Source organism: Lepidochelys kempii, chromosome 3 (assembly GCF_965140285.1).
Source record: "Lepidochelys kempii isolate rLepKem1 chromosome 3, rLepKem1.hap1, whole genome shotgun sequence".
Taxonomy (NCBI): Eukaryota; Metazoa; Chordata; order Testudines; family Cheloniidae; genus Lepidochelys; species Lepidochelys kempii.
The window spans coordinates 18,777,440-18,804,132 of NC_136382.1; the positions used below are offsets into that span (position 1 = coordinate 18,777,440).

At 46.4% G+C, this 26,693-nt stretch overlaps 2 protein-coding genes across 8 annotated transcripts in view; one reads left to right on the forward strand and one right to left on the reverse strand.

The window, feature by feature from the left end:
* FAM228B (family with sequence similarity 228 member B) overlaps positions 1-4,807 on the reverse strand; it is a 28,581-nt gene extending 23,774 nt beyond the window's left edge. For 4 of the 7 annotated variants that reach the window (XR_012157905.1, XR_012157903.1, XR_012157901.2 and 1 more), the window contains exons 1-3: positions 4,633-4,805; positions 3,235-3,348; positions 1,331-1,444 (exon numbers count right to left, since the gene is read on the reverse strand). Coding sequence is in view for 2 of the 7 variants with exons in the window: in XM_073335835.1 (XP_073191936.1) it covers positions 1,331-1,444; positions 3,235-3,348; positions 4,633-4,719 (315 nt within the window). In the remaining 5 variants the exon portion in view is untranslated. Of the gene's footprint in view, positions 1-1,330; positions 1,445-3,234; positions 3,349-4,632 lie in introns of all 7 variants that reach the window. The other 3 variants (XR_012157904.1, XM_073335835.1, XM_073335834.2) reach the window with 3 other exon arrangements.
* Positions 4,808-12,004: 7,197 nt separating this feature from the next.
* Positions 12,005-24,952, forward strand: PFN4 (profilin family member 4). The gene is made up of 4 exons (XM_073335837.2): positions 12,005-12,125; positions 14,153-14,290; positions 22,725-22,830; positions 24,192-24,952. The coding sequence occupies exons 1-4, from the start codon at positions 12,009-12,011 to the stop codon at positions 24,218-24,220; spliced, it is 390 nt and encodes a 129-aa protein (XP_073191938.1). The 5' UTR covers positions 12,005-12,008; the 3' UTR covers positions 24,221-24,952.
* Positions 24,953-26,693: the final 1,741 nt, after the last annotated feature.

A 26,693-nucleotide genomic window follows, 5' to 3' on the forward strand; every position in this document is an offset into this window, starting at 1 on the left:
ATTGCTTACTTTCTCATTTTCACTATATCATTATAAAATAAATCATTTGGCATATAAATATTGTATTTACATTTCAGGGTATAATATATAGAGCAGTTTAAATAATTCATTGTCTCTATGAAATTTTAGTTTGTACTGACTTTGCTAGTGCTTTTTATGTAGCCTGTTGTAAAACTAGGCAAATATCTAGATGAGTTGATGTACTCTCTGGAAGTCCTCTGCATACCCCCCAGGATATGCATACCCCTGGTGAGAACCACCGGAATGGAGGATGGTCTCTTCTGACCTTCAGCTCTGAGTCTATGAAAACACATTTATTCTCCCTGATTTTGGAAAGCAATAGATATTGTGGTGAATGTTTTTCAGGGTCTATTTTCTGTCTGATAATTGTTGGCTGGGAAAGTAGATGAAACTGAGGGTGTTGTGCAACATACTAATTGTGTATTGTGATGGGGCAAGGCCAGATAGCTATAGAAAAGTAGTGGGAGATAGCTATATTAGCTCCAGGCTAAACAAATCCCTGGTACCAGGTTAAGTGAAATGGAAGCTGCTTCAGGTCAATTAAGACACCTGGGGCCAATTAAGAACTTTCCAGAAAGCAGGGAGAATGCTAGGTTGATTGGGACACCTGAAGCCAATCAGGGGCTGGCTGAAACTAGTTAAAAAGTCTCCCAGTCAGTCAGGTGGGTGTGCATGTCAGGAGCTGTAGGAGGAAGTTGTGGTGTTGGAGAGGCTGAGTAGTACACACCATATCAGGCACAAGGAAGGAGGCCCTGAGGTAAGGATGAAGTGGAGCTTGAGGAAGTGAGGGCTGCTGTCAGGGGGAAGTAGCCCAGGGAATTGTACATGTCATGTTTCTAAAAGGTCAGCTACCATAGCTGATACTATTAAGGTCCCTAGGCTGGAGCTCCCTCCCCCTGCACCTTTGCCCCCTGATTAATCACTGAGACTGAGAGACAACAGAGACTGTGCAAGGAAGGATAACTTCTCCTCACCTCCCTTGCTGGCTTATGATGAAAATGGCTCAGCAGACTGTGACCCTTGTCCCTAGAGAAAGAAGGGTTACGTGGACGGTCACAGTGAGCCTCTGAGGCTAGCGAAATCCGCCAGGAAATGTAGGACCCACGGAGGCAAGGACAGAGCTTTGTCACAGTATGTAAATAACATCAAGGGCCCGCAGAAGGACTATGAAGCACTCTCATTATATATAAATGAAAAAAAAGCAAAGATTGATGGACATGCAGCTGGATGGAAGAATCATTACACCTGATATCATACAGGCTGATGAACTTAACTATTCCCTCTGAAAGAGAAAATATATCCCATGTACCTGCAAAGTAGTTGAGGGCTCCTGCATTAGCCAATCTTTTGAAGATTTTCTTTTGCACAGAGTGCTTATTGTTCTGATCTTCTCGGACACTGATGGTGAGATTCCCTGGACAGGCTTAAAATGAGGAAAACACCTGAATATTATACAGTCCAAATTTACACACACAAAAAAATCACACTGGCCTCCCTTCCATATAATTACCTAAAGCAAAATAGCTTACAACAGGGACATAACAATCACGTAAGACTCCACCCAGTAATTGACAAGGAAAGGATGTTTGAGCATGGAAGAGAAGAGAGGTCTGTCCTTGTTGCATGGCTGGGTTCTTCTGTAGGAGAGACCAAAAGGGTCCAGCTGGGGATGATCCCTCATGAGAAAGGAGGATACACACGATGCGGCTTTAGGAAGTCAACCTACTGTAGGTATCTGCCTGTTACAAGGACCAGGAGAAAGGGATAAGCTTGTCTGCACAAGCTTTTCTAAACCTTAAAGACTCAGGTTTAGATGAAGTCTTAGTCCTCTCTTATACTTTTTCATTTGGACTCTGGCTATGAGAAGCCAACTTCTGGTGTTTGACATTAGCCATGGGCCTATTTGCCTGATATACTCACAGGTTTTTGAGTTTAGCAGGTTCTGGACTGGAGAATGTGATGCTGAACAGAGGCTAGATGAGGGTCTGTAAGGGCAGGCTGGAAAGAAACCGATCTGGAGGCCTGTGTTTACTTGAAACTATGAGATAGCTTTCCTGATTTTAAGAATAAAATAAATATTTAACATCCATTTATTTTCACCTGGCAGGGAGAATCGTTTCATTCTCGAGAATGGCCAATGCTGCTTCTATGAGGCTCACGTACCGGTATAAAGGCTGAATGTAATGCTAAGTGTCTAGTCTAGACTATTCTGGTTAGCACAAGACATGCAAAGTACACATATAGACCATTGATCAAGCAGGATAGAGACACCAGCTGGCTGGTCTTCCTGATGAGTACAGACAACAATGGAGTGGGCTGACTATGGCCTTACAGTTTTCTGGAAACTGTAAGTGATTTTAACTATGTGTTACCCTAATCGGAGGGGAAAGGAGATGGATTTTCAACCTTACCCAGCTCAAGCAGGAGACAGAAGGAGCACATGAAACATTAAGCAAATTAAACAAATTAATTAAACATTAAAAGTCAGGGCTCCCACACCTCTTCTCCCACCAAAAGAGATTCTCCTTTCCTATGCAGAATCCACTTGTTTGTATGGATCAGTGTACACCAATTTAAATCAACCCAGACCTAACCAACTATTTACCTTCTTGGCTTTTCCAGAAGTAGCTTTGGAGGATTTTCTGTAAATGACTGACAAACAGCTATTGGGATAAAGCTACATCCTTGCCTATCCATTAACAAGTGCTGTAAACTGGCATTTAATCATGGTTTTCAACATTAGAGCCCCAAGCACATACTTCCGAAGGGTGCACTATTGTGTTATCTCCACAGAAAATGCAATTGCTCATCTCACTTCCCTAGTTATGCGGGTAATTTTGCTGTTACTGTTCAACACAGTTCCAGAGAGAGGACAATTTCCCAGTCATATACCTTGTACAGACATATTGCTAGAAGTTGTTAATACCCTTACACTAAAGCTAAGCATTCTCTTTCTATTTTTCCTTTGGATTTTTTTTTTTTTGCGGCCTTTTTTAGTGGGTTTGGGCCACCAAAAAACAAGAAATAAGTTTGGGAATTCTTCAGTGCATTTTTTATTCCTTTCATGGGGAGGCCTAACAAATACTGCTCAGAAACTAGAGGGAGTCTTGATCCAGTAATTTCAGATATTCTGTACAGTCTCTTATTGTCCCGCACTTAGCTCTGACCTGTCAAGCCCTAGGGGTGCTGAAAGCAATTTCTTGAACTGCTCACCTGTTCTGGAGTTTGCACATCATATATGCTTTGGGATCCTGGACAGTAAACCCTTAAGAGCCAGTCTTCATCCAAACTTCCCCTCCTTGCCTCTAGGGATGTTATTAAATCAGGCTGGAGACAACATTAAAATAAGCATGAGCAAATGAAACTAGAGTGTAGGGAGTAAGAGTTTAGTTTCCAATCACTGGACAAATCAGACTTGCTGTGATGGAAACGACCAAAGGGTTTCTAAATTCTGAAAGAATAATAATTATTGTCAACATGAATGAGATTTAAACAAATGTCAGTCTCACGGTTAGTTGCTGTCCCTGTAACCTCAAAATCAAATGAATTGCAATCAATCATGATGAATCATTACACATATTGAATCTATTTCCCCATGTTAAGTATCCTTACACCTTCTTGTCAACTGTATAAATGGGCCATCTTGATTATCACTACAAAAGGCTTTTTCTCCTGCTGATAATAGCTCATCTTAATTAATTAGCTTCTTACAGTTGGTATGGGTATTTCCACCTTTTCACGTTCTCTGTATACATATATACACACATCTTCTTACTTTATGTTCCATTCTATGCATCTGATGAAGTGGACTATAGCCCACAAAAGCTTACGCTCAAATAAATTTGTTAGTCTCTAAGGTGCCACAAGTACTCCTATTCTTTTTGCGGATACAGATTAACACGGCTGCTACTCTGAAACCAATCAATCATGATGTTTCTCAGGTCACTGTATCAGCCTGGAGATAATTTGACCTAACTAAAATTCCCTCCTATAATTACAATTGGTGTAGGCCTCCTATTTTACTCCTTGTCCTAAACGGTTGTATAGTGTTCTTGTGTTTCCTAAACTGCTCTGCCAACAGCAATATATCTAAGGATGGGTTTCTACATTTGCTAAATTTCTCTCTCCAGTAAATCACAACTTTCTTCTATAAAATCCTTGTCAGCTACAAATCCATTCATGGTCTCTGGCCAAAGGTGAATTTTCTTGGAACGTTTGACGAAAAATGGTTTAATAATTGCAATGAGTAAGTGTCAGAAAACTAGTATCCTTACCCATATACCTGCAAATAACACCTGCTCATACTAAAGCCTATAGGACTGTCTTTATGTGGCAGAGCAGGACATCACTGCCCCAGGGACTGGGGAAGGAAGGAAGGAAGGAAAGAAGGAATAGCTGCCTAGTCTTTGGGCACCAATACCACTCCCTCCTGCTCAAGAGAGGCAATGCCAGCAAGTGGTTAGAGCAGGGCATAGGACACCGAGAATCTATTTCCAGCTCTGATACTGGCTGGCTATGTGCAAATCGCTTCCACTCTCTGTGCCTCAGTTTTCCCATCTGTGTAATGGGGTGCTGGATCCTTGCGCCCCGAAGACCACGAGCCCAACTTACACATGCGGGGTCCTGCGGGACCAGCGATGGCCTGGGCACAGATGGGCCTCGCCCTTGCTTTGCAGCCATGCTGTCGCTGGCCTCCATGTCGCCTGGGCAAGCCTCCCCCCGCCCCGCCTGCGGGGAAGGTGTTACCCCCGCTGTGGGCCCGCCTCCTGCCCCAGGAGACAGCTAGGACGCCTCACCGACACAGCCTTCACTGAAGCCCTTCGCCAGGCAAAATAGTCCCATCTCCTCCCTTTAAACACCTGCAGGGCGGAGAGCAGGAACGAATTCCCTGATCCCACCGTCCCTGAATGAGGAGAAACAGCCTCACCCGGCCCGAGCTGAGAGCGGCGAGAGTCAGAGATTGTGAAGCTCGTATCCCTCCGCCTTTGTGGTGGTTACGCGTCCCTCGCTCCCATGGCAACGCCAGCCCTAGCCTCTACATTATGATGAACAGGGCATTTCACCAATCAGAAAAGAAGGCGTTCCGCCTCAGCGAATCAGGGTACTGAGACTAAAGGCCCGCCCTAGAGTTGAGAAAGGTGCTGCAGTGCTGCTTAGCTAGGTAAGCAGTGGGGTCGCCGTCCGCATCAGGTCCGATGGTTGCGGAGGGGCGGGGGCGGGGAAGGACTAAAGTGCGGGCTCCCCTCATCTCTCGTAGGAAGGTGAGGCCCGGGAGGACTACATCTCCCAGCATGCCACGTGCCTGTCACAGATCTCGAGAGAGCATCGCATGCTGGGAACTGTAGTCTCTGCTTCAGGCTGGCCCCGGAGCCTGCGCACTTGCATGCTGGGAGCTGTAGTTTCTCTGGGGGCGCGCGCTCAGCCCACTGTGGGTTCTCACCCGTCGTCCCGCCAAGCCGCTCGCTGAGGCCTGGGCTGCCCGTGGCGGGAGCTCAGCGCGGCCTCGCCCGCCACTCTCTGGGAGTGCGAGGCAGGGGCTGGCCCCAGTGCACACAGAGCTCTCCCCCCAGGAGTCTGGGCGAGGCCAGGCCCCGACAGGCAGCGGTCAGGGGTTGGCCCCAGCGTGGGGGTTATATGTACCCCGCTGTGGCGTGCAAGTGCTTTGCCACCGCTGTGTAGCCAAGGCTAGCGCCGGTAAAATCACCTCAGCGTCAGCGCAGGCAGCGACTCCCCGCCCAGCAAGCCGCCGCCTGTCCCCTGGCGCTTTCACAACCAGCCCGACCAGCCCCCCTGCAGCAGGCCGCTGGAGCGAGCGTGGCCTCGGGGTGAAACGCCCACGCCACGACCGGGCGGCGGCACGGTGTAAAGTCATTGCGTTCGCCACTGGTGCGTGGTAACTCAGGCTATTACTCCCACTGCGCTGCCCACGCACCTAACAGGCCAGCATGGGCGGCGGGTATAATATGCCAGGGGCCTCCCCGGCCGGACCCGCAGTTGCAGGGTTTGGGGGGCGGGGGAGGGAGGTTTTTGCTTTATTATGCCCCATGCAGGTTGTGGGGTGGATGAGGAGGTGGTATGTGCTATTCAGCTTCCTGGTTCATCAGTCCTCTCTCCGGGCTCCAGGGAGATTACTGATGGGCCCAGGAAGCTGAGGAGCAAATACTGCTGCCTCAGCGGGCCTGGACCCTGCGTGGGGCATATCAAAAGCTTCTTTGGAGCGGAGTGAGAGCCAGCTACATGTAAGTAGGGACAGGGCTTTTCCCAGGGCTGTTGCTGCAGCCAAAGTCTTTAGGAAGGAGAAAAGAGCAAGGGGTACTGTTGCCTGGTGGGGCCCATGGTGTGGTGTAAGCAGGCCATAACTTGTGTCTAGGAGTTCTGTGCAGTGCCAGAGCTGGCCCTCCTCCTCGTTAGTATAGTGGTGGGTATCCCTGCCTGTCACACAGGAGACGGGGGTTCAATTCCCTGACTGGGAGAATGGTGCCTTTTGACTGCGGAGAAAGAAATGCCTTACCCAACTAGCACATTCCTCACCTCCTCCTTGTAGGGCAGGGGTCTCAAACTCAAATGACCATGAGGGCCACATGAGGACTAGTACATTGGCTGAGGGCTGCACCATTGACCACTCACCTGCTGCTCTGGCCCCGCCCCCACTCCACGCCTTCCGTGAGGCCCCGCCCCTGCCCCACCCCTTCCGTGCCCCCATTCCAACCCCTTCCCTGACTGCCTGCCCTGCCCCCGTGCCGGGACCTGCGGGAGGGGGCACACAGGGATCTGTGTGTTGCCCTGGCGGTTCCCCATTCCCGGCCAATAGGAGCTTCGGGGGAGGTACCTGGAGGAGCGGACAGGGCAACACACAGACCCCTGTGCCCCCCCAGGTCCCAGCCGCTTCCCAAAGCGGCGTGGGGGCAGGGCAGGCAGGCAGGGAGCCAGCCCTGCCCCTGGTGCGCGGGGCGCATGTTTGAGACCCCTATTCTTGGGTGACTTCCATTCACACCCTGACCCCGCAGTGGTGATTTTTACCTCGAGAGAGACAATTAGCTGGCAAGGCCACCCCTGCCTGCTTGCCCAAGCGAAAGCATCTACATCACCTTCCGCCAATGGGCACAGCTTCAAGACCTGCATGTCGGGACACATTTCAGAGTCGCAAAGGGAAATACTTTGGCCAAGGGCATGAGGACAATCGCCCAGCCAAACGGGTTGGCAGCTGGTCAAGGGGTGAGAAAGAGAGAAAAGCGGACAGGCAGCAGTTAATCTGTATCCTGTCTTTTTTCCTTTTGTTACAATTTTAAGTGTGACAGCCAAAGAGGCCTTGGCTGAGTTTGTGATGGCATGACTTTGAGGCGCATCTGAAGTGTGGAAGGTGGAGGGTAGAAAGAAATGGTTGTCAGAGGAATCATAAAATATTAGGGTTGGAAGAGACCTCAGGAGGTCATCTAGTCCAACCCACTGCTCAAAGCAGGACCAACACCAACTAAATTATCCCAGCCAGGGCTTTGTCAAGCTGGGCCTTAAAAACCTCTAAGGATGGAGATTTCTCCACCTCCCTAGGTAACCCATTCTAGTGCTTCACCACCCTCCAAGTGAAATAGTTGTTTCCTAATATCCAACCTGGACCTCTCCCACTGCAACTTGAGACCATTGCTCCTTGTTCTGTCATCTGCCACCACTAAGAACAGCCTTGCTCCATCCCCTTTGGAATCCCCCTTCAGGTAGTTGAAGGCTGCTATCAAACCCCCATCACTCTTCTCTTCTGCAGACTAAATAAGCCCAGTTCCCTCTGCCTCTCCTCATACATCATGTGCCCCAGCACCCTAATAATTTTTGTTGATCTCTGTTGGACTCTCTCCAATTTGTCCACATCCTTTCTGTAGTGGGGCCCCCAAAACTGGACACAGCACTCCAGGTGTGGCCTCATCAGTGCTGAATAGAGGGGAATAATCACTTCCTGCAATCTGCTGGCAATGCTCCTACTAATGCAGCCCATTATGCCGTTAGCGTTCTTGGCAAGAAGGGCACACTGCTAACTCATATCCAATTTAATCATAGAATACCAGGGTTGGAAGCAGTGATGAGCTGCCAAAATCTTAACAACGGGTTATCTCCGTTGCCCACCCCCGCCCCCCGGGACTCCTGCCCCATCCAACCCCCCCCCCCCGCGTTCCTTGATGCCCCCCACCCAAGACCCCTGCCCCATCCACTCCCCTCCCCTGTCCCCTGACTGCCCCCAGAACTGGGCAGGAGGGTCTTGTGGGCCACTGTAGTGGGTGCCCATCCCACCCCTAAGAGCCAGAGGCACCTGCTGGGGGGCGAGGTGGGAAGTCCCAGCGATGCTTACCTGGGGCAGCTCCCAGGAAGCATCCGGCAGGTCCCTCTGGCTCCTAGGGGTGGGGGAGCATAGCTGGGGAGGAGCAGGGGGAGCGGCCGCTCCCCCCACTGATCACATCAAAAGTGGCGCCTTAGGCGCCGACTCCCTAGGTGCTCTGGGGTTGGAGCACCCACGGGGAAAATTTGGTGGGTGCAGAGCACCCACCAGCAGCTCCCTGCCCTGCACCTGGCCCCAGCTCACCTCCACTCCACCTCCAGCTCCTCCCCTGAACGCACCGCCCCGTTCTGCTTCTCTGCCCCCCTCACCCCCCACTTCCCACGAATCAGCTGTTCGGCGGGAAGCCGGGGAGGACTGAGAAGCAGGCCGCGGCTTCCCACTCAGGCCGAGGGTGCAGAGGTGAGCTGGGGTGGGGAGCAGTTCCCCTGCGCGCCCCCCCAGGTTACCTGCTGTGGCGCGGGTGGCCCTCCTCATCCCCCTCCCCCCCGCCGAGCTCACCATGTTGGTCAGGAATGACTTGCCCTTGGTGAATCCATGTTGACTGTTCCTGATCACCTTCCTCTCCTCCAAGTGCTTCAGAATTGATTCCTTGAGGACCTGCTCCATGATTTTTCCAGGGACTGAGGTGAGGCTGACTGGTCTGTAATTCCCTTTTTAAAGGCACTACATTTGCCTTTTTCCAGTCATCCGGGATCTCCCACGATCGCCATGAGTTTTCAAAGATAATGGCCAATGGCTCTGCAATCACATCAGCCAACTCCCTCAGCACCCTCGGATGCATTACATCTAGCCCCATGGACTTGTGCACATCCAGCTTTTCTAAATAGTCCTCAACCTGTTCTTTTCACCAGGTGCTGAGCAGCCCATCAGTGAGTGAAAGGTCCCAGGCAGGTGCGGTGGGAGGAGCTGTGTAGCCCTTGAAGGCGGCCTGCTGAGAGGCTTTTCCCTGCAGCTGCTTGGGGTCTGTGGAGGGGAGGCACGGTATGGCTGCAGCTGGCTCGGGGTACCTCTGGGTTGGCAGGGGAAGGCTTGGGGCTTCGACTGGCCCAGGACTCCTCTGACCAAGGGAGGACTGGCATTCGGGCCTCCAGCCAGTGTGGGGCTCCTCCGATCAAGGGGCAGGAGTGCTCAGGAATCCTCTGGGCACGGGGGACTCGTGGCCCCATCTGCAAAGGAGGTGCAGGGGTTCTCAGGGCTCCGGCTGAAAATGGCCTGCTGGTTCGAAATTCTGAGCTGCAATCCACCCATAGAATAGGGCCCCGGGGACCGTCCAAGCAGCAGCCAGTGCGACTGACCCCAGGGACCGCCTTAGCAGCAGACCCCTAAGGGGGGCTCCACCCGCCACCCATGCAGGCCAATTAGCTCAAGCTTAAAGCACCACTTAACTTGAGCCAGAGATTTTTCTGTGTAGCTGGAAGTTGAGTTGGGGTCGCACTTGAGTTATAACTTGAGCTAACTGTGCTGTCAAGACAGGCTCCCAGAGCTAAATTACACAGTGGACCTCTCTGGCCCTTGGGCTGCTCCAGTTGGAAGAGCACAAAGGTGGTTTAACCCCTCTTCCCTGGGCTCCGAGTTGTGTGCTGCACCTCGTAGAGGCACAGTCGTTATGATGGGGGGGTCAGCATTCAGCAGGCCAAAGCCCTTTAGACTTCACATACTCACTAGACAGCTGACTAGGCTGAACATTTTCAGTAAAAGTTTCTTTTAAAATGAAAATAAATCTACACTGGATAATTCATAAAGCCAGAAAGGACCATTAATCCCTGGGGAGAGGATAAGAAAACAAGCAACACGTGACAGTTGTGTAGGTAGTCACATTGCTTAATGCACTACTGGAAACTGCTCAGATACTACAGTGATAAGTGTGGTATAAAAACCTGTATAAAATAGAATAGTAAATAGAGTTAGATCATCTAGTCAACATCCCGTGTATCACAGTCCATTAAATTTCACCCAATTACCCTTGTATTGAGCCCAGTATAAGAACATAACAACGGCCATACTGGGTCAGACCAAAGGTCCATCTAGCCCAGTATCCTGTCCTCCACCAGTGGCCAATGCCAGGTGCCCCAGAAGGAATCAACAAAACAGGTAATCAAGTGATCCAACCCCTGTTGCCCATTCCCAGCTTCTGGCAAACAGAGGTTGCGCTGCCCATCCTGGTTAATAGCCATTGATGGAATTTATCATAGCCTGGTTAATAGCCATTGCTGGAATAGCCTCCATGAATTCATCTTTTTTGAACCATGTTATAGTCTTGACCTTCACAAAATCCTCTGGCAAAGACTTCCACAGGTTGACTGTGCGTTGTATAAAGAAATACTTCGTTTTGTTTATTTTAAACCTGCTGCCTATTAATTTCATTTGCTGACCCCTAGTTCTTGTGTTCAGAGAAGGAGTAAATAACACTTCCTTATTTATTTTCTTCACACCAGTCATGATTTTATAGACCTCTATCATATTCCCCCTTCGTTGTCTCTTTACCAACCTGAAAAGTACCAATTTTATTAATGTCTCCTCATACAGAAGTTGTTCCATACCCCTAATCATTTTTGTTGCTCTTTTCTGAACCTTTTCCAATGCCAATATATCTTTTTTGACATGGGGCGACCACATCTGCATGCACTATCCAACCTGAGTTTGACTAAGGCATAACTTCTATATAATTGTGTATAAAATGTTTAGGTTAATTCGCTGCATAACTGTCAGAATTATCCAACAACAGCTTTGTTCATTAAATGTTGCATTACAATTTGTTATATGGTTATTTAATAGTGATTTACTTCATAAAACTATATAGTCTGATTTATCAGAGAGACAAGATGGGTGAGGTGATACCTTTTATTGGACCAACTTCTGTTGGTGAGAGAGACAAGCTTTTGATCGTACACAGAGCTCTGGGAAACTTACTCAGTGTCACAGCTAAATACAAGATGGAACAGATTGTTTTTCATAAATAGATAACATATATTTCAAGGGACCATTCAAAGTAAAGTGGTCTGATTTATGTAATCATTGTGTTGTATAGTGATAAGAACACCTTTATCATTTTTATTTTACTTCATCATCATCATCCAGATGAGATGTCATGTAAAGCACAGTCAATCTGAAATCCTTACCACATCTAACACTTGGTTTGGAATGAACCAGTACTCTAGAGACACAATACCTACAATTTTCTGATGGGCCAATCCGTTTTTAGTTTCTTGTCCTTATCATTGCTAAGTAAATCTTCCAAATACGACTGATCCAGTGTCATCTATCTGGCTGAGTATGCAGATAAACAGCCTGAAACAATAACTCTAAAACGTGTGCAATACCACCAGTACTGTCATCACCAAATGTTAACTCTGGGGTCTAGTAATGTCAGTTTAAATGTCAATATTGTCAATTATTTCGCTGTTGATCATTTGAACAGAAACATCTAGGCTGTTGTGAGAGGAGCTTGAAAAGAGCACTAACGCTTCCCACTCCAGCTGAGTCCCACTCTAACCTGGTGCTTATAGCAAGTTATGGTGTATTTCTCATCTTTTTTACTCTGGATCATCCTCCTAAAGGGAGCTAAATAAAATTCTGGATGGGAGGAGGATCAGGCCTCTGAAGCTCAATGGGAAGGAAACGAACACCTACCTATATCTGATTTCTTTCACAGAACTGAAGGAAAATGAACCAAATTCAATCTTTGCTCAATGATTGCCTTATCAGAACAAAACATGTGGAACATGCGGCCATCATCAAATTAAAGGACAATTCTGTGTGGGAATCAACCGTTGGCTTTAATGTAAGAAAATAGAAAGCATCCTAGCAAGTGACACTGAAGGTAGAATATTTAGAAATGTACCACACTCTTTTAAGGGAGGGAGCATGAATTAGTGATTAGAGAGGGGACTGTCAGTCAGCACTGCTGGATGCTAATAAATATTCCTGACTCGTCCACTGTTTGTGTGACATTGAGCAATTCTCATAACCTCTGAGCCAAATGGGGTATAATTAGGGCCCAACCAAATCCACGGTCCATTTTGATCAATTTCACAATCGTAGGATTTTTAAAATAGTAAATGTAATGATTTCAGCTATTTAAATTTGAAATTTCATGGTGTTGTAGTTGTAGGGGTCCTGACCCATAAAGGGGGTTGTCGGGGGGGTTGCAAGGTTATTGTAGGGGACGGGCTGCCGTACTTCTACCCTTTTACTTCTGCACTGCTGATGGCAGCGGCACTGTCTTCAGAGCTGGGCAGCTGGAGAGCGGCGGCTGCTGGCCGGGATCCCAGCTCTGAAGGCAGAGCCACTGCCAGCAGTAGCACAGAAGTAAGGATGGCATGATTCGGTATTGCCACCCTTACTGCTGTGCTGCTGCCTTCAGAGCGGGGCCTTCAGTCAGCAGCCGCCACTCTCTGGCCGCCCAGCTCTGAAGGCAGCGCAGAAGTAAAGTTGGCAATACTGTGACCCCCTGCAATTCCCTTTTGGGTCAGGACTCCCAATTTAAGAACGGCTGGTCTCCCCTGTGAAATCTGTATAGTATAGGGTAAAAGCACACAAAAGACCAGATTTCACCGTCTGTGACTTGTTTTTCATGGACGTGAATTTGGTAGGGCACTAGGTATGATACTACTTACTAAAAAGTGTGTTGTGAGATTGAATTTGTTGTAAAGCACTCATGTTAGATCTTTGGAGGAAAGAACTCCAACTCCAGCAGAACTCCATTTCTTTCATGCTTTGGACTGCGTTTGATTGTGTTGATTTTGTTCTGTTATCAAGAAGGTACCAAACAAGACAACAGAATAGCAGCACTTCTGTATTGTATGGCAAAACTAATGTTTCCCCTGTCTAATTTTATTTTATCTTATTTATGTTACATTGGAACAGAGGGGATCAAATCTGTCTCTCTATTTACTTATGTGGTCTCATCACCATAGTATCTGAGCACCAAAGTGTTATCCATAGGACAGTAGCAGTCAGCGAGGATCTAAAATGCTAAAACTTCATCTTCACTCTAGAAGTGTGGCTGATGGAGACTGGGGGCAGATTCTTAGCTGGTGTAGATTCTCATAGCTCCACTGACTTCAATGGATCTATGGCATTTCACACCAGCTGAAGATTTGCTCCTAGATTCTAGCATGTAATGCTCCATCTTGATCTGAAAAGCTCACTTGCTGGAGTCTCTCAAAGCTATGTCTGTATATTAAAGATGGAGAATATTAGTATTTGAACCTGCCATCTGTGTGCTCAGCACTATGCAAACACAGAGCAAGGCAGAGTCCTCTGCTCCAGAGAGGTTTTAACCTAAGGGCCCAATCCTGTAAACACTGCTGGGCATACTGCTTACTATTAGTCCCACTGTAATCAATGGGACTACTCACAGGGGTAAATGCAAGCATTTGTGAATCAGATCCTAAATCAGACACTGAAAATACAGTTCATTCTTACATGGACTAAAAGCCCACTTTCAAAGTTGTTCAGACATTTTCCCTTTTTGTGTTATCATTATCTATTTATGAAATCATCTTTGGTTAATTATCAGACATAACAGAAGAAGTAAAAAGAAAAGGAGTACTTGTGGCACCTTAGAGACTAACCAATTTATTTGAGCATAAGCTTTCGGATGCATCCGATGAAGTGAGCTGTAGCTCACGAAAGCTTATGCTCAAATAAATTGGTTAGTCTCTAAGGTGCCAAAAGTACTCCTTTTCTTTTTGCGAACACACACTAACACGGCTGTTACTCTGAAACAGAAGAAGTGTGTTTTTTAATGATTGCAAAAGTGTGTCCTTTTGGTCCATAACAAAATGTCCCATTTTATCAATTTAGCTGCAGCCACAGAATGCCTTAATCCTCAGCTCTGCTTTCTTCAAGAACTTATTACAGGTCAGAAGAGAAGGACTTTACTTCCAGGAGAAGCAGTATAAATGTGTCCGAGCAGATGCGTACTCCATCTATCTTAAAAATGTAAGTTGCTAACATGTATGGCAAGTAGGTCCAAGCACTGAAAAAAGTATTTGATAGTTTTCCTCTTTCCTTCCCACATCTCCTGTTTATGTTAACACCCAGAGTCGATTAGAGGTTAAACAAAATGCTGCCTCCTTTCTATCCACAGCACCTTTACATATATGGGGCAAACAAATAAATGCACAGCAGAGCATCTCTACAAGGAAAATGACAAGCATATAACATAGATTAAAACAGAAATATATTCTACCATCCATCTCAAAGTATCCGACAATTTTATTTCTTTACTAACACTGAGAAGGGAAACTGGTCAGTGAAGTTACTGTTATCCCAAATATTTTACTCCAACTATTTGGGGCACAATCACTATTTCTGGCTTTTAGGATAAACCAGGTCTGAGATTTCTCATTATGGGCGGTCTCATTTCCAGCTGTGTGGAAATGTAGATGTAAAACGAGGTGGCCAGGTTTTCTGAGTAACTTCACTGGCCAATGACACCAACTGAGAATCAGTATCAGCATCTTGACTTGTCACTGAAGAGCTCAACCCTTTCTCTCTCTTTTTTTTTCAAACAAAAGTAGAAGTGCTAACCCCAGGGATCTGGCCCAGTTCCATGTTGATTAACTACATTATGACAGCATAAACTTCTAGCCACTTTGCAGTTACATGTGGTATGCTTCTCTTCCTTTTTAATGTTATGTAGCATTTGTGATGCTGGTAAACCAGGTGCCACCTCATGCTAAGGTCCCCAGGCTGCAGTGGAACACTGATAAATAGCTGGAATGAGTCTGGCTCACCTGTGTGTTAGTATTGTTAAAATAGGTTTTAGAATTATAAGAATGTGTTTAGTGTTTAGACTTTACTGAATGCTTTTGAGTTGCTGCCTGCATTCTCACTTCTGTATTCCATATTATAAGGCAGGGGTTGGCAACCTTTGGCAACCAGCCCATCAGGGTAAAGCTGCTGGCAGGCTGGGCCAGTTTGTTTATCTGGTGCGTCCACAGGCATGGAGCCCCGCAGCGGTTTGCCATTCCTGGCTAATGGGAGCTGTGGGAAGCAGTGGCTAGCATGTCCCTCGGCCCACACCGCTTCCCGCAGCTCTCATTGGTTGGGAATGGCGAACCGCGGCCAGTGGGAGCTGCAGGGCTCTGTGCCTGCGGATGCTCCAGATAAACAAACTGGCCCGGCCCGCCAGCGGCTTTACCCTGACGGGCTGGGTGCAAAAGGTTGCCAACCCCTGTTATAACGTAATATTTGAGTGGTAGTATTATAAGCCTCTGTGACTCTGTAAATCACCAGACAGGAGAGAAACATTATTCATTAACTAGTACAAAGTGCCAATCTGTAACAGAAAGTGTTATGTCTTGCCCAACAGGAACAATCCATTGACAGCAGATGGATTATTATGGAATGTTACAGGGGACAAAAGACTGTTTTGCTCTACTTCCCTCCCGCCCCTTCCCACCCATGAAAATGAGTCATGCAAGCGGATTCCTCCCATCATCCGAGTTCACAGCTCAGAGCACATGGCAGAGGGAAATAAAAAACCCCAGACAGAAGAAACTGATTATCTCTATGCTGTTTTGACTCTGGAGGGCAAGGTTTATTAGGCATAAGCAAGAGAACCCTAGGGCTTAGCCTCGGTTAGCCTTAAAGGATATATAGAGCTTGCTTATTATAGAAGCCTTTATAACTGTTTGAAACTTGAAGAGGAGTACTTGTGGCACCTTAGAGACTAACCAATTTATTTGAGCATGAGCTTTCGTGAGCTACAGCTCACTTCATCGGATGCATACCGTGGAAACTGCAGCAGACTTTATATACATACAGAGATCATAAAACAATACCTCCTCCCACCCCACTGTCCTGCTGATAATAGCTTATCTAAAGTGATCATCAAGTTGGGCCATTTCCAGCACAAATCCAGGTTTTCTCACCCTCCACCCCCCCACACACAAACTCACTCTCCTGCTGGTAATAGCCCATCCAAAGTGACAACTCTCTACACAATGTGCATGATAATCAAGGTGGGCCATTTCCTGCACAAATCCAGGTTCTCTCACTCCCTCACCCCCCTCCAAAAACACACACATACACATGTTTTTTGGAGGGGGGTGAGGGAGTGAGAGAACCTGGATTTGTGCAGGAAATGGCCCACCTTGATTATCATGCACATTGTGTAGAGAGTTGTCACTTTGGATGGGCTATTACCAGCAGGAGAGTGAGTTTGTGTGTGCGGGGGTGAAGGGTGAGAAAACCTGGATTTGTGCTGGAAATGGCCCAACTTGATGATCACTTTAGATAAGCTATTACCAGCAGGACAGTGGGGTGGGAGGAGGTATTGTTTTATGATCTCTGTATGTATATAAAGTCTGCTGCAGTTTCCACGGTATGCATCCGATGAAGTGAGCTGTAGCTCACGAAAGCTCATGCTCAAATAAATTGGTTAGTCTCTAAGGTGCCACAAGTACTCCTTTTCTTTTTGCGAATACAGACTAACACGGCTGTTACTCTGAAACCTGTTTGAAACTTAAGATGTGTAACCCTTCTGCCTGTCAGAGTTGGCAGCAACAAGGGCCAGGTTCTGTATCTAGGGGTTCCGTTCCAATAACACATTGCAAAACTGGCTCAAGCCCCCACCCAGTGACCTGGGACAAATATATACCACCACCCCCGGGCACCTCTAAGAAGCAATACTTTCCCTCTTGCAAGCACAGAGTCTCTGTGTAGCAAAGCCTTTTAATAACAGAGAGAAACAATGTGGCATTATGTTGGGAAAACACCACCAACAGGATTCATTACACAAACCATGAGCAAAAACCCACCCCAAGCAAATTGGGCCGTGTCTTTTCCCTTTGGTTCTTGAGTCCAGCAACCCAAAAAGTCACCCAAAAGTCCAGCAATCCTGAAGTTCAGCAACCCAAAAGTCTCTGTCTCTGTCCTTGGTGAGTCCAGAGTTCAAAAGTTTATCTGCAGAGTTTTAACCCCCCAGCCTGTGTGGAAATGGGGTGGGGGGAGTAAAGAGGCACCTTACATTTTTCAGTGGCTGACTGCCCCGCCTCTCCATGGGTTTCTGCTGCAGCCTTCACCACCAGCTGCTCCTCTCCAGTAGCCATCCTGCTAGCCACTCCGCCAGCTGCTCCTCTCCAGTAGCCATCCTGTGAGCCGCTCAACAATATATCTTCAGGTTCCCTACTACTTAACACAGTACTCAATGATTTCAGCTCATAGTATGGGAGCCCCAGTGCTGGTTCACCATTGGCCCAACGTGAAGTCAGCTCTACAATCTGTAACCAGACTCCTTATGGAATCAAAATTAGCTCTGTTATTACACAGTGGAGAGAAGAGGAAGTGCAGGTGGCATTTAGAGCCCTCAGAAAGGTCCCATACCACAAGGTGTAAATGTCTGTCCCCAGCCTCCCTCCATTCACTGAGTTTTGGAACCCTGTCTCTTGCCTAGCGAGTGCTACTTAGTTGATTGCGAGTCCCTCCATCATAACAAAAAGCCAAGTACAGTTCCACTGTCCTTGATTCACATCATCAGGATAACAACACTTTATTCTTCTTGCCCCAATAACAGAGAAATTGGGGATCCCTCAGCAGCCAAAGTGACCATCTAGGCTGGGTAGGTGTGCCTATGCAAATGAGATCAGCCCCTGAAGTTCTTTTCCACAACCTGCCACAACTCACCACCAGATGTCAGGGTAGAGCTCATCCTGACTCTGCTTACATCCTCCCCACAGCCAAGAATTTGGCATCCCAAGAAATCACACTTCCTATTATACCAACTCATTGGTTTCCTCTGAAGGGCCTCAGGAAGCCCACTACAGCTTCCACAAGCCTGTGTGCTAAGTGTATTGGTGCCTCACTAGTCACCCCAGGTGCATCATAAGTTAACCGTTTTACAGGTCTTATTACCCTGTCCCGTCTGTTGAGAATCTCTGTTGCAGAGGTAGCAGGGATATCTTCTTGAGTGACGGATGGAGAGGTTTCCTTTGAGGATCCCTCGGCTACTGCCATAGGCCCCTGCATCTCTAGTTCTGACTGTGGAAGGTCCAGCGTGCCTAGGGCCCCCTCCACCTGGATGTCTCCACTGTCCAATAACCTGTGTGCATCATCACAGGGGGTCCCATCGGCGGCACAGGGGTGCCAGTAATGGGCCTAAATACCTCCGCCGTGGGGTTTAGAGCTGAAGAGGGGGAGCTGTCTATTGGCTCAGCTGGTCGAGACCAAAATCTTGTCTCCATTCCAGGATATACCATGGTCGTTTCTTCCTCTTCAGCCTCACTTTCCAATGTGCTGAATAGGGGTAGGTTAGCTTCAGAGGGCCCGCTGTCCGTATTGGATGGCGGCTTTGGTCCATCACTTCTGTTCTGCCTGGCTGCCCTGTCATGGCCCATCTCATAAGGGGTGCCTACCAATTCCCGCACAGGGAACAAAAGGTTTCTATGCACCATCTTTATTTGCCCTGGACCCTCCTCAGGTTTGATCTTGTAGACCAGAAGATCTCCCAGCTTTTCCATCACCAGGTAAAGTACTGCCTTCCATCTGTCAGCTATCTTGTGTTTGCGAATGCACCCTAGCATCATATCGATGTTTGTTGCGGTCTGAGTTCTTCCCAGCTGCAGACATACCTAAGTGATAAGCACCCCGCAGCTTTTCTGTTAGTCGAGACACATACTGCTGGTGAGTTTCATAGCTTTCTCTATCTTCTGACCCCGGGTGATAAGGTGTTGTCCTAGACTTTTTAATTCCTGCTATCCTCAGCACCTCCTTCAGAAGGCGACTCTCAAAATCCCACCTCTGATCAGAGTGTATCCAGGCCGGGAATCCATAAACTGAGAAATATTTCTACCACAATATTCGAGCGACGGTGGTGGCCCTCTGATCACGTGTGGGATATGCCTGTGCATACCGCATAAAATGGTCAGTCACTACGAGCATGTTTCCAACATTCCTCTTGTCTACTTCTAGAGACAAGAAAACAATGCATACCAGTTCCAAAGCTTTGTTACTGGTGACGTTCTTGAGATATGCAGCTCTCGTGGGCAGAGTTTTCCTTTGAACACATTGAGCGCAGGTCTCACATTTCCTGCGAACATCTTCAGCCATCCAGGGCCAACAGAACCTACTACAAATAAGTTCCAGGGTCCTCTCCATCCCTAGATGTCCAAAGTCATCATGCAGGGCCCTCATGGCCAGGGCTCTGTACTGTTTTGGCAGCACTAGCTGTGCTCGCTGCTTTTGTAACGGGTCCATGGTCACTCGGTGTAGCACTCCCTGAATCAGTTTTAGTTTGGTCCATTCTCTCAATAGTAGTTTACCCTCTGGGTTAGGTGGGACAACCGCAGCTGGGCTTCGCCCCTCCCTTTTGGCAAGCAGTGTATCACAAATGTCAACATCTTGCAGCTGGGCTTCTTGCCAATCAGCCGCATTGAGCATGGGCAATGGAGATTGGTCCAATGCTATTTAGTTCACCGAGGCAGAAGGCATGCTTTCAGGGGGCAGGCCCAGAGCTTCTTTAACACATCCCTGAAGGCTCCAGTGGGCCTCCGGCTCTCGACAACTCACACTGCAAATAGCTCTCACTCCATCCATGGGTATCACACAGATTTCTGGTGCCTGAGGACGCCTGGACAGTGCATCCGTATCTACACTGCATCTCCCTGATCGATATTGAATGCTGAAGTCATAGCTAGCCAAAGCAGCCACTCATCTTTGCCCTGTAGCATCCAGCTTAGCACTTGTTAACACATAAGTCAGTGGATTGTTGTCTGTCCAAACCTGGAACTGAGCACCATACAGGTAGTCTCAGAATTTCTCAGTGATGGCCCATTTCAAGGCCAAGAGCTCCAGCTTGTGGGTAGGATAGCGAGTTTCACTATCAGACAATCCTCGGCTGGCAAAGGCTACAGGTTACGTTTGTCTTCCACTTCCTGATACAGGACTGCTCCCAGACCCTCCAAAATGGCATCAGTATGCAGGATAAACAGTTCGCTGGGGTCAGCAAAGACTAGGACTGGAGCATGAGTTAGGCAAGTAATGATTTCTTGAAATGTCCTCTCACATCTCTCATCCCACCGTGGCCCAAACGGTTCGAAGGGGCCATAGTGTCTCTGCACAGGAGGTTTTGGGGACCTCCCCTTGTTCTTGGTCTTAGATTTGTTTTTTTCCGGGCTGTTATCCCCTGGTAAGATCATTCAGAGGCTTTACAATCGTAGTATAGTTCTTCACAAATCTGCAGTAGTAGCCACTAAATCCAAGAAAGGTCTTGAGTTCTCTGTAGTTACTTGGATGTGGCCAGGTAGTGAGTGCTTCTATTTTATCAGGATCAGTACTCACGCCCTTTTGGGACACGATGTGATCCACATACTTCACTGAGAACTGGCATTTGTCTACTGAGAGCTTCAAACCATAGTCCTCCAACCTATCAAGCACTTTAAGAGGTCTTTCTTCATGCTCCTCCAAGATTCTTCCAAACACAATCAGGTCATCCAAATAAACTAACATTTGCAGTAAATTCATGTTTCCCACGACTTCCTCCATAAGACATTGAAATGTGGCAGGCACTCCCGAAATCCCCTGGGGCATGCGTTAGAACTGATAAAACCCTAATGGGCAAATGAAGGCTGTCTTCTCCTTATCTTCTTCTCCCAGGGGGATCTGGTAGTATCCACTCCGGAGATCCAACACAGAGAACCACTGGCTTCCCAGCAAGCAATCTAAGGCATCTTGAACTCAAGGCATAGTGTACTGGTCAATCACAGTATGGCTGTTTAGGGTGCGGTAGTCAATACACATCTGGATTTTCCCGTTCTTTTTCTGGACTACCACAAGGGGTGAGGCCTATGGGCTGCGGGACTCTGTAATGATGCCATTCGCAGTCAGCTCTTGAAGATGACGTCACACATCTTCCACCTCAGAGAGGGCAATCCTCCTAGATCTCTCCCTAAAAGGTTGAGAGTCATGTAGTCTGATGTCGTGCTCTACTCCTTTTGAACATCCCACATCCCACTCATGCAGTGTGAACACTTTGGATCTTTCACAAAGTTTCTTCCTCGGGCGATCTGTCCACTCCTCAGACAATGGTGAATCTCCAAAGTCAAACTTTGCTGGGTCTGTTGCTGGAACTTGAGTTTCATACTGGGGTTTTACAATCGACTCAGGCTCAAAGAGGTCTGCTATCTTTTGTCCTTGATCACACCTTTGGGAGTGTAGAGGGCCCTGAAAACAGCTACTGCAAGTTCCTTAATTCCCTACAGCAAAGGGGCAAGAAGGCTTCACTCATCTGTGTATATATGTTTAGCTGCTTTAACTTTGTAAATAATTCTCTTTTCCATTTCCTGCTGAATAAATGTTTATAGAGCCTATCGTAGGATTTGCTACAAACGTTGTCTTTGGTGTGAGCTCTAAGATGCAATTGGCCTGGTAAGCGACAGGTCCTTTGGGACTGGGAGTAACCTGAGTACCGGAGTATTGATGTGATTTTTGGTGTAAGGGACCATCTGTCACAAAGGTACGCTCACCTGGGTGGCGAGATAGATCAGAGTACCCAAGGGGACTATGACTCCATGTGAAAGCTGGTATAGTTCCTGAGGAGTTTATCTTTGATATTTGGTTGGTGCAATCTAAGTGTAGAACTCACAGCCAATTTGGGGTTAGTGCCCTGCTTCCTAACAGTCTGCCCTGAGGTTGGTGCTTATGCTCTTGAGTCACTGCAGGCAGCTGTACACTGTTCTTTTGAGCTGTGAAACTGCACACATGTTCCACCCCAAAGGTAGCTGAGTGGTGGTGGGTAGTGATTCCTGTGCACATGTGCATACACACTTGCTAATCCTCACATCCCATGACTCAGATGCTTAACTCAGTAATTGACATCATGTAATTCAAATATGGGAGTTGAGTGTGCTCAGCAACTCCCAGAAGATGCTGGGCAACCCCACACATTTGCATCCTAATTCAGTAATTCCCAATGGGACTTCCATTCATTATTTCAAATTAATGAGATTCAGATATGATTAGTTTGTAAAGCCTTTTTGGAGTCTTTCAAATTATACAGAGCACACACATCTATTTTATTAATATTTTAATAACATTTTTGTGGGTTATACTTAGCACCTGGATTGCACTTTATCTCTTCAAAGTGCTTTATAAAAACATTATTTATGAATAAAGGTGGGAACATGCAGTATAATAAAAAACCAGAACAGCTATTGCTTGGCTTGATTAAAATATATATATATAAAACCCATCATCTTAAATGAATTTATATCTGCTATCAATATCAGTCTTGATTTAGGCCCTAAAACATTTTCTTCCTCAAAATGACACACAACTTAAAGATAGAAAACATCCTTGTCTAGCATACACTGATAAACAGTATATATATTTAGAAGAACCCTGCAACTTTTAACCAGTTTTCTTTTTTATCTAGGAGAACAGAGGTCTGATAGCTGTGAAAACAGATTCATACATCTTGGTTGCTACTTACTCTGAGGGCATGTATCCCAGTGTGTGTGTGGAAGCTATAGAGAAACTGGGTAATTACTTCATGTGCATATATGTCTGAATGTAACTTGTAGAGAGATGTTACTAGTGGGGGGCAGCATTTCATTCCAGCAAACTGCCTGGAACATTTGGGACTTCAGAAAATCTTGAAAGCCCATGAAAAGGAAAATTAAAATGGACCTTATGTTGTTTAGTCAGAAACATGCTATCAATCTCCTTCAATTTCCACAGAATAAACACATAACGGTATCTGTATCAAATTTTAAAAAGAAAAGCTTTTACTGTTCACAATCCTATAATTATAGTTAATTTTTAATAGGGATACTATGGATTTGATTTAAGAAAACCCGCTTGAAAACATTATAGTTAATATTATTGGCCTGATTCTGAGCTACTCTGTTCCTGTGCTTGGAGTGGAGAGCAAAAGTAGTTTAAAATTAGGTCAACATAACTATATCACTAAGGGCTGTGAAAAATCCACACTCCCGAGTGGCATAGTTAAGCCATCCTAAGTCTCTATGTACACAGCGCTATGTTGACAGAAGAATTCTTCCATCAGTCTAGCTACCATCTTTCAAGGGTATGGATTACCGATGCAATGGGAGAATCCCTCCCGTCGGCGTAGGTAATGTCTACACGGAAGTGCTACAGTGGCCCAGCTGTGCCGCTGTAGTGTTTTAAGTGTAGACAAACCCTCAGGGTATGTTTATTCTTCAATCATGGGGTGTGATCGCAGCTGGAGTAGACATACAAAGCTGAGACAGTGCGTGCTTCAGCCTGGGCTGTGCAAGCTCACCCAGAACCCTGGATAATTACTCCCAGGGCTAGTCTGTACTGAAACCTGCACTGCCACTTCACTGCTACAGTACCTGAGCTAGCTAAAGCTCACGCACTCAGGTGTATCCCCGCAGTCACACCTGTGATTGCAGTATAAACTTAGCTTGTGTTTGCTCGGTCAGACAGAGGTTTGGAGAGGTTTATTTTGGCACAGCCTTTTGTTACTCAGTTTAATCTTTTCCTCCAGAGAAAACAAAGTAGCTTTATGTATTCTAACTTTGGTAGTTCAAGGGGAGATTTCTGCATATGATTGGTTTGTAAAGTGCATGCTGATCTGAAGGAGGGGTGTTTAGACAAGAATTTCTTAATCTCACAATCTTACAATAAGAAATATTCTGTTTATTTCAAATGACACACTGAAGATATATTTGGAATTACTAATAGTAAATGTAGGTATTCATATATTTTAAGTGTTCACAAACAAATACTGATGCAAGTTAGATTATGATCCCTTTCATTCAATTACAGTACATTCCAGTGTTGATTTAAAGTGGAGCATTTCCATTATGGCAAATATTAAAAAAGAAAATGTCTTCTATTTGTTTTTTCCCCTTAGCGGACTATTTCAGAGATAAAGAAAACTGAATCTTCAAACAACTTAAACTTGATCAAGCTTATGAAGACTGGTTTGTTAGAAAACCATGGATGGAAGTTTGTACTGAAGCACATCCAAGCAAGCAATACAATATCCATTATTCTTCAATATTCTAAATCCATAGTGAAGGCTCTGAAAGAGAAGGATAATCCACAGCATGTGAATCCCACCAGTGCAGCCTAACAGCCCCCTGAATTGTCAGCTCCACCATCTTCATGTAGAAAAATTACAGCTCATAAATCCATGCATGTGTGGTGGCATTTGGGCTCTAGTTTGGATGGGTTCCAAGAGTCTAATATTGCAAGATGCAGAGCGTCTCCTACAAGGTGCTGAGTACCCTCTACACACAGTGACTTCCCTGGAAGTTGAGCCCTTTCTCCATGTCTCCAGTAGGAGTTGATGGTGCCCAGCACATCATAGGATCAGGCCCGAAAACTATAACTTCATATAATCAAAAGTACAGTTGGGTGATGCTCTCAAGAGACTGAGTTAAGGTGTTTTTCTTCATTTTAACACTATCTTTTTTTTTGTTTTACCCAATCTCCTAGTAAGAAAGCAGCTAATTTCTCTGAGCTGTGGGGCATCTCTCACAGGACATGCACCATATACACAGCATCAAAACGGAGTAGATTAATGAAATGTGTTGCATGAACATGTAGTTCAATGTAAGCTCAAAATTGCATTGGATGCCTTGGAATGTCTTGAATAAAATGCCATGTTTATACCCATCTATTTGCACTGCCATTGAAAGATATATTCATAGTGTTTAAGGCCAGAAAGGACCATTAGATCATCTAGTCTGACCTCTTGCGTAGCACAGGCCATTACATTCCACACAATTATCTCTGCATTGAGCCCAATAACTTTTGTTTGCCTAAAGCATAATTTCCAGAAAGGCCTACTGTCTGGATTGGAAGTCATCCAGAGAAGGAGAACCCCCTTCCCACTGCTCTGGGTAGTTTGTTCCAATGGTTAATCATCCTCATTTTTAAAAAATTGTGCGTAATTTCTACTTTGATTTTGTCTGATTTCCTGTTCCAGCCAGCCACGGGTTCTTGTTATGCTTTTCTCCCCTAGATTCAAGACCTTTTTAGTACCCGTATTTTCTCCCAGTTAAGTTACTCACGTAACAAAAAGAAAAGGAGTACTTGTGGCACCTTAGAGACCAACACATATATTTGAGCATAAGCTTTCGTGAGCTACAGCTCACGTAACAAAGTAGCATTCACCTGTAATCAAGTTGCCTCTCAATCTTCTTTCTGATGAGATAAACAGATTGATCTCTTTAAGTCTCTCACTGTACAGCATTTTCTCCAGCCTTCAAATTATTTTTGTGGCTCTTTTCTGCACCCCGTCAGAGTTTTCCAGCATCCTTTTTAAAATATACATAGCCGAACTGTATGCAGAATTCCAGTATAAGTCTCACCACTACCATAAGAATTACATTAGCTCTTTTTGCCACAGCATTACACTGGGAGCAGATGTTGAGTTGCTTGTCTACTATAACCCCCAAATCCTTTTCAGAGTCCTTTCTTTCCAAAATACAGTCCCCCATTCTGTAGGTATGGCCTGCATTCCTTGTTCCTAGATGTATGTTTGCATTTGATTGAGTTAAAATGCATGTTGTTTGACAGAGCACAGTTTACCAAGCAACCCAGATTAGTCTGTATGACTGCCCCATCCTCATCTTTATTTACCATTCTGACAATCTTTCTGTCATTTGCAAATTTTATCAGCTGTGATTTTATCTATTTCCAGATTGTTGATGAAAATGTTGAATAGCAACAGGCCCAGAACCAAACCCTGCAGAACTCCATCAGAAACTCCCATTCAGTGATGAGTCTCTCTACTTTTTTGAGATGTGTCAGTCAGTTATTAATCCATCTAACATGAGCTTTATTGATATTTAAGGCTACCATTTAGTCATGGGTATTTTTAGTAAAAGTCATAGACCTGTCCATGACTTGTACTATAAATACCCCCGACTAAATCTTGGGGGCGGGACCCAGGGCCAGCGCCACCAACTGCCAGGGCCACCGAGCAGCAGCTGCTCCAGTCGCCCCTGGGACCACTGCTGGGAGCTGCCGACCTGCTGCTGCTCTGGTTGCCCCTGGGACTGCTGCTAAGGCGGACCCTGGGGTCAGCCACACTGGCTGCTGCTCGGGCAGTCCTTGGGGCCCTATTCTACGGATGGATTGCAGCTCAGAATTTCGAACCAGCAGGCCATGGAAAAATTTGCAGAGCTGCTCCCCCAAGGCTCCTGTGTCGAGTTTTTGGCCTTGGTTGAAGAGGGCAAGCTAATCTCCCGAGCTTCCCTCCAGGCTGCACTGGACAGTGCTGATGCCGCCACGAGAGTCATGGCTACAAGGGTGGCCATGAGAAGGGGCTCCTGGCTCCAGGTTTCTGGTCTGCCATACAAGGTCCAACAGACCATTCAGGACCTCCCCTTTGAGGGTGTGATGC